Source organism: Ascaphus truei, chromosome 3 (assembly GCF_040206685.1).
Source record: "Ascaphus truei isolate aAscTru1 chromosome 3, aAscTru1.hap1, whole genome shotgun sequence".
Lineage (NCBI taxonomy): Eukaryota > Metazoa > Chordata > Amphibia > Anura > Ascaphidae > Ascaphus > Ascaphus truei.
Window position 1 is genome coordinate 191,794,619 of NC_134485.1, and position 15,648 is coordinate 191,810,266.

At 40.8% G+C, this 15,648-nt stretch overlaps 1 protein-coding gene across 3 annotated transcripts in view; it reads right to left on the minus strand.

The window, feature by feature from the left end:
• Positions 1-15,648, minus strand: part of SRRM3 (serine/arginine repetitive matrix 3) — a 524,720-nt gene that overhangs the window by 72,269 nt on the left and 436,803 nt on the right. For all 3 annotated transcript variants that reach the window (XM_075589834.1, XM_075589835.1, XM_075589833.1), the window contains one exon: positions 12,166-12,234. In XM_075589834.1, the coding sequence (XP_075445949.1) occupies positions 12,166-12,234 (69 nt within the window). The remainder of the gene's footprint in view (positions 1-12,165; positions 12,235-15,648) is intronic.

A 15,648-nucleotide genomic window follows, 5' to 3' on the forward strand; every position in this document is an offset into this window, starting at 1 on the left:
ATGTGCAAGGTCTAGAAATCTTTTATATACTGCTATTGTGCTTAACTCTGGTGAAGGTGTCAGCATTCTGGAAAAATTCTGAGGAGTGGGAAGCTTTTGCGAAAATTTCCTCAAAACATCCCACTTAAGACTAAAACATGGCCAAAGCAAAGAACATGTTTGTGAAGACATCTAGACATCTGCACATCTCTAATCTACCCTTTAATTGTTTTATTCATTATTTAATATTTCACTGGGCAATTCAACTTAAATTTCAAGCAAATATATTTCATCTGTGGTCTTGGTATATAAGCATGTTTGGTTAGGGTGATCTTTTTCTTATGCAGTATGTCTCCTTAGGGATTCCTAGGAAATTAGAAAAGTTCAGCTTGGTGTCATGCTGCCGAATAAGAAATCCTGAATGATAAGCACATTCTAATCGTAAACAGGCTGGTCAACTAAACCCTTTTATCTTATTGTGCAAAAGTGTGATGTTACTGTTCATTTAGAAGTTATTTTCTCATTAAATATTTACTGCACATCCAACATTTCTATTCTAAAGATGCTGTGATCTTCTAAAACTTTGAATGTTGACAAATGTATCTTCCTCACGTTCCATAAAGTTTTACAGAAACATAAGTCTGTTTAAGTAGCAATATAAGGAAAAAAGTATTCTGGAAATCAGTAGAAACAATGTTTTAAATCTATTAAGATGGCAGACGTAATTGCAGTCGCAAAAATAATAATAAAAATAGTGAAATCTGCTGTAAGGGCTGTGCGGAGAGACACAGAGAGGGAGGCTGCTTCTCTCTGATCTCTCTGCGCAGCTCTTAGACTGGTGGCGCCTGGTAGGATTAACACTGCGGAAGTCCCATTCAGAAGCAGGGACACCCACTGCGTTAATCCCTTCAGGGCCGCAAGTATTACTGGTCATATGGGCGCAGTGGACTGCGAGCGGGCCGCGGTGGGGCTACATTCATCAGCAGTTTTCCTCGTGCCCAAACGGAACTTAAATACGTAGCACTACATCTGTATGATAGTGGGTGATATACATATTGCTTTAAGGAACATGATGAATATCCTTAGGGACAACTCAAACTGTTATCATCTTTTATTTTCTTATCAAAAGATCTTCCCCCAATATCAATATTGAATATTTGTGTGTACATACTGTACATTATATACACGTATATACAGTGGTTGACAAATCACCAAAAAATCTACTCGCCACACAAAAAAATCTACTCGCCACCTAGTACCAAACGTATGCTGCTTGGGCCAATAGGAGCTCGCCACAATGTTAAATCCACTCGCCCGGGGCGAGCAAATGTATAGGTTTGTCGAACACTGCGTCCCAGCATAGATGGCAACAAGGGATCAGGATGAAGCAGCAGAATACCAGACTCCGGGTGGAGAGCAGAGCATGGCTTATACAGTGTGTCTTCTCCCTCAGTCCTCTACATTCCCTGTTTCCCCGTCTCAGCCCGATGACGTCAGAGAGCAACGCTACTGTTGGGTGGTGCTGCCGCTATTCCGCATAATTACAGCTAATTTTGCTGTGATGTGTTGCCTCCACTGGTTGATAGGATCTGGTCACAAGTCCCATTCCAGGGAATTAACCTTACGCATTTCCCTTTTGCCAAGCTTCTTCAGGGGTGGTGATCTTTGTCCCTGGTTTTCCCTGTATATAACCTAATAGTCTAATGAGATAATCTAGATCACATGTGTGAGATAATCTACTCTTATGTTTTTAATCACAGAAATAAAATCTATTTAATATTCTACAAATACATTTAATAGAAATATATAATAAACATACTGTAACATAAAAGTTATGATTATATTGGGGCAAAACAGAATTACCAAATACCTAGATGTGAACAAAATAATGAAAGAGAGAAGTACTATTATATAAAAGATCTATGTTTCCGAGCAGGGAAGGTAGAGAACTGAGGGACAATTGTCCATGAAATGTCTGTGAATTGACAGTACTGTATAACTTACTTCCTGGTAAAACATGGTATAAATAAATAAATAATCTAATATGTGTGTTGATAGTTATAGGATATAACAAAGTATACTAATATTTCGTAGGAAGTAGTTAATGGAGGTAGAGGAGTTGGACAGACTCAGCCTTGGTTATTCTTACATCGAGCCTGTGGGATTTAATATCTGGTATTTTTGGACTGATATTGATTATTGGGCTAAAAATGCCCCCAAATCAATGTCGACATTTAACCTGTATGGGGTTAATGTTTGTAGAGTGACTATCCAGCATGTTTCTTGTTTGGGATTTTATTTATTATGTTTCTTCCTCCAATTCAGTTGGGTTTTTCCTATTACTTAATACATCAGTCCTGCTGGATTCTGGAAATGCAATTCCTTAACGTTTTTGGAAAGATTATGTTGCATGAAACCCTTTTGAATGTTTGTGACATGCTCAGCTCACTTTAAGTTTCTTTGTTGGTGGCATACGTAACCACAGTGATAATCAATGGATAAAATGGCTACTGTATTTTTTTTATACTATTTTATTTTATTGCATTGTGTTGTATATTTGAAGGGCCAAAAGCAATATTTGCTATATTTGGCGAACAGCACTTTTGCCCATTCCTATGAGGAGGTGTTGATGGTAGAGGGGTTGCCCCGGGTGGGTGGTTAGGCATCGCGGGAGGGGTTAACATGTTCATTACCTTCCAATCTCGCCTCCCTTTAGGTGATAATAAAAAATACAAATGTTTAACCCGCGATTTGCATAATGGAGCTTTGTGAATAGTAGTTTGGGCATTTTTTCAGCTACTGCACAACTTGTATACAAAAACGAATGGGGGAGCACAGTTATAGGAAACGGGCAGTTAATATATCTAGTGATCGATATGGTAATTAACACATCTATTAAAGTGATAGTTCATGGGGCAGATTCCAAACGCAAAAGGTGTACATACATTGATGTGTGTATGTGGGTGGAAAGGTAAGAGAATAAATAACTTACACGGCCTTGTGTAAGTTCAGTCACATCAAGGTTTCTTTGGGTTTCTTGTCGCCTTGGAGTGATGTGTTCTTCTGCGGTCTAGACTTTTCTCCTTGGTGTGTTTTCAGCTTTCTTGGTTCGTTTGATGTATCCCTCCAGGGGGGTTTCCTCTCATGTAAACAAAAAAGGAGGTTAGATTAAGTCAAATATGCAGAGGCTGCAATATGGGGAAGGATGATATAGCAGTAGACCATTGAAATGCAATGGTATGATCAAGCACTCACACGGGCTAATGTGAGTCTTCTCCTATCTTGGTATCTTATTGTTGCCCGTTAGGGCAGGGCCTCACATTGTTATCTGTGGATAACTTTCAAATGGTTGCAGGTGGTGATGAAGGGGGAATAAAAAACGATATAACACAATACTCACACGGGCCAGTGTGACTGCACACTCCTAGTGGTTTCTTTACACTTCTGTTCCTAGACGTTATATGCCCCTAAAGCTCTGGCATCCCGAACTCGATAAACGGCAACACGACTCTCCGCACCTCTGGCATCCCGAACCCGGCAAACGGTAAACAATTACGTCCTTCTCTCTAACCCCGGACTTGGGAAACAGCACCCTCTACCATCCGTACCTCTCCTGCCCCGACCCGGACTCCCAGACCACTCTACTCTCAAGACGTGCCCTCGTGGCTGTGGGTGGCGTTATATCCTATCCCACCTCAGCACCGCGGTCCCGTCTCGTTTGTGGTGAGCACGTCCTGACACAAATCCTTTGTATTCAAAGCATCAGAGCAGGTATATGCAAAAACGTGGCGTTTCAGGACAGACACGTCCTCTCCTCAGACTTACTGCAATAGTGACACTAACAAGTATATACACCCCTAGGGGTTACACAATCACCTCACCTCATACCCAGCACGTCTTGCGAGTAGAGTGGTCTGGGAGTCCGGGTCGGGGCAGGAGAGGTACGGATGGTAGAGGGTGCTGTTTGCCAAGTCCGGGGTTAGAGAGAAGGACGTAATCGTTTACCGTTTGCCGGGTTCGGGATGCCAGAGGTGCGGAGAGTTGTGTTGCCATTTGCCGAGTTCGGGATGCCAGAGCTTTAGGGGAATATAACGACTAGGAACAGAAGTGTAAAGAAACCACTAGGAGTGTGCACTCACACTGGCCCGTGTGAGTATTGTGTTATATCGCTTTTATTCCCCCTTCATCACCACCTGCAACCATTTGAAAGTTATCCACAGATAACAATCTGAGGCCCTGCCCTAACGGGCAACAATAAGATACCAAGATAGGAGAAGACTCACATTAGCCCGTGTGAGTGCTTGATCATACCATTGCATTTCAATGGTCTACTGCTATATCATCCTTCCCCATATTGCAGCCTCTGCATATTTGACTTAATCTAACCTCCTTTTTTGTTTACATGAGAGGAAACCCCCCTGGAGGGATACATCAAACGAATGAAGAAAGCTGAAAACACACCAAGGAGAAAAGTCTAGACCGCAGAAGAACACATCACTCCAAGGCGACAAGAAACCCAAAGAAACCTTGATGTGACTGAACTTACACAAGGCCGTGTAAGTTATTTATTCTCTTACCTTTCCACCCACATACACACATCAATGTATGTACACCTTTTGCGTTTGGAATCTGCCCCATGAACTATCACTTTAATAGATGTGTTAATTACCATATCGATCACTAGATATATTAACTGCCCGTTTCCTATAACTGTGCTCCCCCATTCTTTTTTGTATTCATTGCCAACAAGGGTACTGGATAGATCCTGCTGGGGTTCCAAGTCACAGGAGGACATCAAAAGAATACTATTTTCAGGCAGTATCACACCCCCCTTTTTTACATCTCTACATCTTTAATACGCCATATAGAGATAGCGCCCGGGTACCTTTTCAAACGAACTGCACAACTTGTAATAGCAAAAGTGATAACGCTTGTTAAAAAGCTGTTTTCAAGCTACAGTATATTGTCATGTTATTGAAGCTCTGTGAATAGGTGAACATGCAAAATTGCTTAAAAAGTGTACTTAACAAACATGAAATCACTTTTCGAAGTTTAGTGAATAGGCCCTTAAATTTAAGGCATTTATAATAGCGTTTTAAATCTGCTATAATATTATTTCTTCCTTTTATTTTTTTAAACAACTCAGTGACAACTTTTGTTTCAGATTCTCAGCTCTAGTGAACAATATGCCAGTGTTTTGTTATGGTTTTCTTTATTTTGGGTGCCATGGCATTGAATCGAGTAATAAACGGAACAGTTATCATTTTGTCTGATTTCGATGTTTCTTTTTTGGTTTGATATATGCTTAGCTCTTTTCTGTCTAGCACTTTTACTTTTTCATAAGCCCTCTAAAGTTTCTGGTTGATAGTTTTCTTTGTTCAAACTTCTGTAATATATTAGTTACTTGTTCCTCGAAAACTTCAATCTTTGAGCAATTTCATTTTACTTTTCTGAGTTCTCCATACTGTATGGGACATTTGTTAGCCATTTATGTGCATGATTACTGTTTGCGTCTATATAGTTACTGCAACTCACAGGTTTAGTACTGTATAGGGCTTTGCGCAGACATTTCCCATTTCAATGAGTAGGTCTAAAAATCTCCATTCGACTGTACTTACTGTATGTACAAATTTCAAAATGAAATGATTATTGTTTATATAATCCAGAAATAGTGGATTACAGTATATGTTAACTTTTTTGTAGGTGGTAGTAACATTCAGTAATCTGAGTGATTCTTTAACATAGTTACATTTATCAAAAATTACCACTCCATCCCCCATGTCTGCAGATTTGATGACTATAGAGTCATAATCTATTAATTATTTTACAGCAGTTACTGTACCTGTTGTGTGGTGAGATTGTTTTCAATGTATTTTATATATTTACTTAATTTTATTGGATCCTCTTGTACTGATTTTTCATGAAGTTCTAAATAGCCTCTTTTTAAACAACTTGGGTAGAATAGCAACTTCTTTTTGTATGGAGTGTGTTTCATTTTATGTGTATTGTCCACTAATTAGTTTCTTCCATCCAGACTGCCAGTTACTTTTTGTTTAAGAAAATATTTCGAGATTTCGCACACATTTGCCCACATCTATGTATGTATTGAATGGTTGAATATAGTTAGTATGGACAACAGATAAATCCTTGCCTAGAACTTGTTTTTGTTCTCGAGTTAATACTTTTTGACTTAGATTAAAGATCCACGTATTTAGTGTGGTTGAGTTAGATTTCTTTATGTTTTGGGTTTTGTGTCATCCTCTTTTCCCTCGTTGGTGACCTTTCTCTCTTTTTGATGGATGGGTGATACAGTACATGTTCCCTTTCTCATTTATTATGGTCTGTGAGGGAGCTACATTTGTTGCGTGTACCTAAAAAAGGTGACCTATTGCTAGATGCTGCTGGTCTGCCTGGCATCTGGGTATTTTAGTGGACCCTGTTTGCGGGTGAAAATTCATTAACCTCTTTCCTGAATCTGTCAAAGTCTTCTCCCCCATGTGTTTTTCTGTCGTATCAATAATCATCAGAGTGTATCTGTGTATCTATTCATTGGTTTTCTTCTGTTGTTCCCTTGACACAGTACCTACGTGTCTGATAAAAATTAGGTTTTAAAATAGGGTTTAAAATTCTCTCTATGTTATGTTTTTAGTGTGTCATCATTAATTCCTTGTATATCAGTTTCCTAGACATTCCATTAAGTGAAGGCATTCTATCTTTCCAGTTCCATTGACAATTGTTAATATAATCGTCTTTATCCCTGTTACATTTTTTCTGTTTTACCAATATAACCTCTCTTTCTGTATTTTTCATTTTGGTTTTCAGTTTCTCCTCTAGTTCTTTTTATTACCTCCAATCTTGGAAATATTCTAATAATTCTTGTAGTTTTTTAATATCCTGCTCTGATTTCAGTAATGATTGCTTTCTATGTGAGATTAAAAGTTTCATTAATTCAAATGCGCATTGATCTAATTGTTTATTCCAATAATTGATGAATGTCTCATTATGGAGATCTGTTGTTGGTGCTTTCAGGAGCCATAAACTCTAGGTATTCCTTTAATTAGAAGATATTGATCTATTGTTGTGACATCCCACCATTCTTTAAGATCTTTTATTAATAATTTTTCCAATGTAAAGAAGTGATACACAAAGTTGTCAGGTTCTATTGTGATACTCTCATTGATGATTTCTTTATCAAATATTTGAGTAACATTCATACCTCGCATAGCTCTCATGCTAAATATATTGGATTGGTAATTCTTCATTATATATGTGGAAGTGCTGCTCTCAATTTGTGAAGAGTGAAAAATGTGAAGTAAATATATTGAAGCGCTCCACCAACATATACGTCAATATACAAGAATGAACAATAAAGTAAAATGAAAAGAGTGAAATCACTATGAAAAATGTGAACACATTGCTAATAAAACAGAAAATCTGTGCAATACTGTGTCTAATCTTTCCCTATTCTAAGTGGCTGCTACAGTCTGAGGACCCACACTCGGCCCGTGATTGTCAACTGTGATTGTTTCACATGTGATCTAGATGATCTCATTAGAGGAAGAAGTTCATAGGCGGCTTGATAAAATTAAAGTAAATAAGGCACCTGGCCCCGATGGCATCCATCCAAGAGTTCTTAAGGAGTTAAGTTCAGTAAAAGCCAAACCATTACATTTAATATTCAAGGACTCCATTTCCACAGGCTCAGTACCACAAGATTGGCGTAAAGCAGATGTGGTGCCTATATTTAAAAAGGGAGCTAGATCACAAGTGGGGAATTACCTGTAAGCCTGACTTCAATAGTGGGGAAGCTACTTGAAGGTTTGGTACGGGATAATGTTCATACGTAATGGAAAACGAAATTATTAGTAATAGTCAGCATGGATTTATGAAGGATTGGTCGTGCCAAACTAACCTTATTTGTTTCATTGAGGAGGTAAGTAGGAATTTAGGCCAGGGTAATGCAGTTGATGTGGTCAACTTATATTTTGCACACTCTTTTGATACAGTTTAACACAAGAGGTTAGTGTACAAAATAAAGCAAATTGGACTTGGTCAAAATATTTACACCTGGATTGAAAACTGGTTGAAGGATAGACAACAGAGTTGTAATAAATTGTACTTTTTCAGGTTGGGCTAAAGTTGTGAGTGGAGTAGCTCAAGGTTCGGTACTGGGACCCCTGCTTTTTAACTTGTTTATTAATGACCTTGAAAATTGCATAGAAAGCAAAGTCTCCATCTTTGCTGATGGTACTAAATTGTGTAAGGTAGTAGAATCAGAGCAGGATATAATTTCTCTCCAGAAGGACTTGGATAGACAGGACACTTGGGCAGGTAAATGTCAAATAAGATTGAATACAGATAAATGTAAGGTTATGCATTTGGGAAACAAGAATAAACAGGCAACTTAATTAAATGGGGATAAATTAGGAGAATCCTTGATGGAGAAGGATTTAGGAGTGCTTGTCGACAGCAGGCTTAGCAATAGTGCCAAAAATCATGCAGTGGCTGCAAAGGCAAACAAGATCTTCTCTAGCATTAAACGGGCAATGGATGGAAGGGAAGTAAACATAATTATGCCCCTTTATAAAGCATTAGTAAGACCACACCTTGAATATGGAGTACAATGTTAGGCACCACTCTTTAGAAAATACATTATGGAACTAGAGAGTGCAGAGAAGAGCCACTAAACTAATAAAGGGGATGAATAATCTGATTTATGAGGAGAGGTAACTAAATTAGATTTGTTTACATTATAAAAGAGGCGTCGAAGAGGGGATATTATCACTATATACAAATATATTTAGGAACAATACAAGGAACTTTCAAAAGAACTATTCATCCAACGGGCAGGGCAAACGACACAGGGTCATGCCTTAAGTTTGGAGGAAAGGAGCTTTCACCAGCAACAAAGAAAAGGGTTCTTTACAGTAAGAGCAGTTAAAATTATGAATTCATTACCCATGGAGACTGTAATGGCAGATACAATAGATATGTTCAATAAAAGGTTGAACATCTTTTTAGAAAAGAAATGTATACAGGGATATACCCAATAAGTAAACATGGGAAGGAGGTCGGTCGAGGGAGTATTCTAATTGTGAATATTGAAGTCAGGAAGGAATGTATTTTTCCCCTTATGAGATATCATTAGATGATATTTCACTGGGGTTGTTTGTTTATCTTCCTCTGGATCAATATGCTGTAAGTACAAATACCGTAGAGGATAAAGTATGTCTAAATTTAGCATAGGTTGCACTAGATGGACGTATGCCTTTTTCAACCTCATCAACTATGTAACTATGTGACCATTAGGTTACCTATACATAGGGAAAGCCACAGACAAAGGTCGTCACCCCTAAAAAAGCTTGGCAAAAGTGAAAAGCTTACGGTTAATTCTCTGGACTGGGACTCACGAACAGATCCTATCAACCAGTGGAGGCAACACATCACATCTACGTTTGTTGTAATCGTTCAGAATAGTGGCAGCACCACCCAACAGCCGTGTCGCTCTCTGACATAATCGGCTGAGACAGGGAAACAGGGAAGGTGAGGGCTGAGGGACAAGACATGCCATGTAAACATCACTCTGCTCTCCACCCGGAGTCCGGTATTCTGCTGCTGCATCCTGATCCCTTGTTGCCATCTATGCTGGGACTTGTCCCGAACATGCTTATTTTATCTGCCAAATTGTAAGTGGCTTTTTACTATTTGTGCAGTAAATATTTTAACAGTACTTCACTATGTTCTGATTTGTTTCACTTGTAGACACCCTATCACTGCAAGGTCTGAAGATTTGATTATTTATCTACTGACACTAGTTATATATGCTCACGGAAGTCTAAGTATAAGACATTCTACACTCAACAACCTGCCTTTTTATTCACGTGAATTTTTTGACTATATACGCACTTCTAGGACCTACCTAATTTAGCGCTTCAGTCTATTCTGTTTACTATTATTTCCATTGAGGACTGAGTGTGGGACCTCAGACTGTAGCAGTCACTTAGAATAGGGAAATATTAAGCACAGTATGGCACAGATTTTCTGTTTTAGTAGCACTGAGTTCACATTTTTCCTGACCTGAATATTTGATTCTTTATCTACTAACACCACATTATATATCCTCATGGAAGTCTAAGTATAAGGCTGCATCCCCGCTAGTGCTGAGCAGGTGGCGCTTGCCGAGTTCACTTTGTGCAAAGTGAATTCTCACGTCCCCGCTCACGTGGTGTTCGGGCACGCACACTCTCCCAAGCTTGGCACTTGGGAAGTCAAAAAAAGAGTGTTCGAAGCGCGCTCAATAGGCCCCCCCATGCAACCCCCCTGCGCTCATGCTTGGAGAGTTAGTGACATCACTACTCACGCATGAGCGCGGTCAGCGCCAGCGGGGCCGCAGCCTAAGACATACTACGCTCAGCACACTGCATTTTTTGTCACATTTTAATTTTGTTGTCTATATCTGCACTTCCATGACCCGCCTAAGTTAGCGCTTTAGTGTATTATGTTTAATATATATTAATCACTTTTGTAAGTACTGTAAGTCTCTGTCTTCCTATCAAGTAAATTCTACATTTTATAACGCTGTAGATCCATATTTACTAAGTAGTGTTATCAGATATAAAGGAGATAAGGCCGCTCAGCCCATGAACGTTGAATAGGAGAAATTAAAACATAGGTGCTTTAGGGGAATAGTACAAACATATTAACAGAGTTGATCCGAAAAAGGACCAGAAAAGGGATTCCCCCTATCTATAGCACTCAATGTTTATCTATAATAGATGGACCAACCATGGTCCAACAGACAAGTGCTGTATATAGGTCAATGGATTTTGCCTATAGAGACCGGAAAAGCCAGGAGCAAAATAATAAAGTTTTATTTAAATTGGTTTAGGTTAAAAAAACACACATCACATTCATACATTAAAAAGACCCCATTCTGTAGTGGCTAAATGTATAGGATATTCAAGGTAAGTATCTATAGGTTTTTGTCTGATAAGGCGTCTATTTATTATCATTCAATTATTTTGCAGGCAAGCAGGTTTGTATTAGTACTGTATAACTCTATTTGACAAAATATTACAGTCAATCCAGGTAAATGTCAAAGTTCCTACAGACTTAATCACAAATATATGTAAACATAAATGTTCAAATCATCCATGTGGAATGGCTTCCACTACAGTATATAACAGTCTATATTACTGGCTCTTGAAGAAGCGTGTAGCCCATGCGAAACGATCGTCGGGACGTACGACGTCACTCGTGACGTCATCAGAAGTGGCAGCGTCTTTTCTTACAGGCAGCAGAAGGACACCCCTAGCAGTCAGGCTTGTATTACCAACGGAGCCTCTCATGTGTTTTCTCTCCTATTCCCTACGTTATCGGTGCTACTGCTACTGTTTAGTGGCAAAGATTCCAGACACCACTATATATTTTACGATAGCAGCTACAAGCATGTTTGGTCTTTATTTGTGAGACAATATTGTTATTTCAATGATACTCAGACGTTTACCTATACTTTTAGGGTCTAAACACGTGAGTGCTCCTGAGCCAGTAACATAGACTGTAATATAGTGGAACCATTCCACATGGATGATTTGAACATTTATGTTTACATATATTTGTGATTAAGTCTGTAGGAACTTTGACATTTACTTGGATTGACTGTAATATTTTGTCAAATAGAGTTATAAAGTACTAATACAAACCTGCTTGCCTGCAAAATAATTGAATGATAATAAATAGACGCCTTATCAGACAACAACCTATAGATACTTACCTTGAATATACTATACATTTAGCCACTACAGAATGGGGTCTTTTTAATGTATGAATGTGATGTGTGTTTTTTTAACCTAAACCAATTTAAATAAAACTTTATTATTTTGCTCCTGGCTTTTCCGGTCTCTATAGGAAAAATCCATTGACCTATATACAGCACTTGTCTGTTGGACCATGGTTGGTCCATCTATTATAGATAAACATTGAGTCCCCTTTCTGGTCCTTTTTCGGATCAACTCTGTTAATAAGTAGTGTTATCCCAAAAGAAACCTTCTGGTGCTAAAAAAAAGTACCTTACAGCCCATTCAACTAAATGGTGGGTAAACGCCTGAAAGATGCATTATGGCATAGCACCACCTAGTAAATATGTGTCTCCCATTAACTAATGTACAAGGATGTGCGCAATGGTACCTGTCCCTTTTGTGCTTTTTGCCACTCTTCTTCTTCTTTTCTTTCCGGACTGGCGAGGAGCTATCACACCTACAAACAAAAACAGACATTGCCTTAATCCTTATCTCCACACTGAGCTGCTTAATAATATAATTATCACGCTGTGTGATTCAGCATTTTCAAACAAAATCCAACACCTTAAACATAATTGGTAAACAAAAACAGATTGAATCTCATATGTGAGAGCAGTTGAACAAAATGGGCAATGAATTCCTAACACAATTTGTGAATATCTTTATTCTTCCCATTACATTGGATGTCCCTTTATTTTCTTTTGTATATTTTTAGAGAGAGAGGACCATATGTACTAAGAAGGGCTTCTCCATAAGCACCCCGCTGGAAGGCACCTTGTGGTCCATTCACTTAAATGAGTCCATATTACTAATACATGTTGTAGGGTGTGTTATGGAGTAGCACTGCTTAGTAAATTTGGATGAAGCGCGATATTTACTGAGCAACATTAAGCTGCAAGTTATATGGGGGTTTCTTATACTCAGCACCTCACTTGGTAAATATGGCCTTTTAGAGTTCTAACAAGCTTCAAAGGTGATAATTTTTGCTGTTAAACTGGTACTAAAAGTAATTTAGATCATGCATTTCTTGGTACTAGAAGGTATAAAAGGTCTCTGGATGCAAATTAACCACACTGCATCATTTGCAGGGCTATAAAATTGGATGTATAATGTTTCTACTATCTTTTATCTACATTTGAGGTGGTGTAAAAAAAAGATCCTACCATAAGAGACTTGTTGAATTGTAAGAAATATCACTATGATACAAACACTAGCAAATGCAGTCAAGGATAATTGAGAGAGATCAGCAGGTTCAGGAGATTGATATATACTGTACATTCAGGGTTGCCACCTTCGACTGACGGTCAACCTGGAGATTTATTTTTTTTAAATGACACTGTGTTGCCATGACAACGGGATGCTATGTACCGTCACGCGGCGTCAAGTTGCCATGACAACGTGGCACCGCATGGCGTCGCGACATCATGTGGCGTCTCATTGTCATGGCAACGAGCATCACGTGATGCTGTTACGTCACGTGACGTTCCCGTTGGCATGGCAACACAGCGCCATTTGACGCCGCGCAGCCATATTGACAGTAGTTGCAGGGGGAGATGGCGGGAGACTGCTATTGCGGGCACTATTGCTGCGTTAATGGTATATGGAATTATACCTTACATCATTTCTATTATTTATAACTAACGCTGATGACAATTGTTGCAGACAGAGTCGTCACTGATCAATATTAATTTATTACAATGTTTTATCTCAGTTTACTTTACTTGAGTTAATTTAACAAAGACAAGGTTACCTCATTGCTATCAAAAGGGAGGAACTGAAGCAGCTTTACTGTAAAGAGAGAGAGGGGGAGAAGAGGGGGGAGGAGAAGAGAGAGAGGGAGAGGGAGGAGAAGAGAGAGGGGGGAGGAGAAGAGAGAGAGGGGGGGGAGGAGAAGAGAGAGGGAGAGGGAGGAGAAGAGAGAGGGGGGGAGGAGAAGAGAGAGGGGGGGAGTAGAAGAGAGAGGGAGGGAGGAGAAGAGAGAGGGGGGGGAGGAGAAGAGAGAGGGGGGGAGGAGAAGAGAGAGGGGGGGAGGAGAAGAGAGAGGGGGGGGAGGAGAAGAGAGAGGGGGGGGAGGAGAAGAGAGAGGGGGGGAGGAGAAGAGAGAGGGGGGGAGGAGAAGAGAGAGGGGGGGAGGAGAAGAGAGAGAGAAGGGGGGGAGAAGAGAGAGGGGGCGGGAGAAGAGAGGGCGGGAGGAGAAGAGAGAGGGGGGGAGGAGAAGAGAGGGGGAGGAGAAGAGAGGGGGAGGAGAAGAGAGAGAGGGGGAGAAGAGAGAGAGGGGGGAGAAGAGAGAGAGGGGGAGAAGAGAGAGAGAGGGGGAGGAGAAGAGAGAGAGAGGGGGAGGAGAAGAAAGAGAGAGAGGGGGGAGGAGAAGAGAGAGAGAGGGGGGAGGAGAAGAGAGAGAGAGAGGGGGGAGGAGAAGAGAGAGAGAGAGGGGAGGAGAAGAGAGAGAGGAGAAGAGAGAGAGGGGGGAGGAGAAGAGAGGGGGGGAGGAGAAGAGAGAGAGGGGGAGAAGAGAGAGAGGGGGATAAGAGAGAGAGGGGGAGAAGAGAGAGAGAGGGGGAGGAGAAGAGAGAGAGAGGGGGAGGAGAAGACAGAGAGAGAGGGGGGAGAAGACAGAGAGAGAGGGGGGAGGAGAAGAGAGAGAGAGGGGGGAGGAGAAGAGAGAGAGAGAGGGGGGGAGGAGAAGAGAGAGAGAGAGGGGGGGAGAAGAGAGAGAGGGGGAGGAGAAGAGAGAGAGGGAGAGGAGGAGAGAGAGAGAGGGGGTAGGAGAGAGAGAGAGGGGGGAGGAGAAGAGAGAGAGAGGGGGGGAGGAAAAGAGAGAGAGGGGGAGGAGAAGAGAGAGAGGGGAGAAGAGAGAGAGGGGGGGAGAAGAGAGAGGAGGGGAGAAGGGAGAGAGGAGGTAAGATACATGGGGTGGTGTGTGTTCTCTAGCAGGGTTTCGAATGTTACTGTGAAGCTTATGTGTCAATCTATCTTGTCTAATAAAAACTACAACTCCCATGATCCCCAACATGTGAGCATGTGCAGTAGAGCATAGGGCTGTGACCCGGATGTAGTAGGCAGTGAAGTGCACACAGATAGTCCCGTGAGAAATGCAGAGGATCTGTGAGTGATGTAGCAATGAGAAGTCACTTACTGTGCTGCCCTGTCTGCAACAACCCGCCCACCCGGAGATTTCAGGGACAAACCCGGAGCCCGGAGAAGGGGATGCCAAACCCGGAGTCTCCGGGTGAAACCCGGAGAGGTGGCAACCCCGTGTACATTGGAACAAGAAAAAAAATTGCAATTGAAATCGCTTAATTTCTTTGTGACATAGAGTGAAATGTTTTTTTTTATCAGTGATGTTCCAGTATCGTATTTTAGAGACTTTGATACAGCACACATTATTGTACTTGGCAATCTAATGATGTTACCTGCAGTTCCTTTTGTAGCAATGGATCTGCGGTAAATTGAGCGATAAACCACGCGACACAATATTATGCGGAAAAACAGGTGCAATTGCGTCTGCCACATCTGTAAATAACCCACTGTAATGTATCATTTGTTATACACACATGGTGCACATTGATTATTTTCCAGGCTTATTATTCTGCCTTACAGTAGCTCAGGGAGCCTTTTTTTTATTTTTCCATACTATTTTTCTTTATTTTTCATAACAAAAATGTTACAACTTATACCATTTCTCTATAATGAGATACTGCTGCGGCCAAGTTTATTCGAGCATTTGCCCGTTCTTGGCCGCAGCAGTAGCCTGGCGCGCACCCGAGAGTGACGGGCGCGCGCCGAAGCAGCGGAAGAGCGCCCTCCGATCGGGGCGCTCTCCCTACCGCTGCCGGGTCCGCCGGGTCCCCCGGAACCCCCTGCCGCTGTC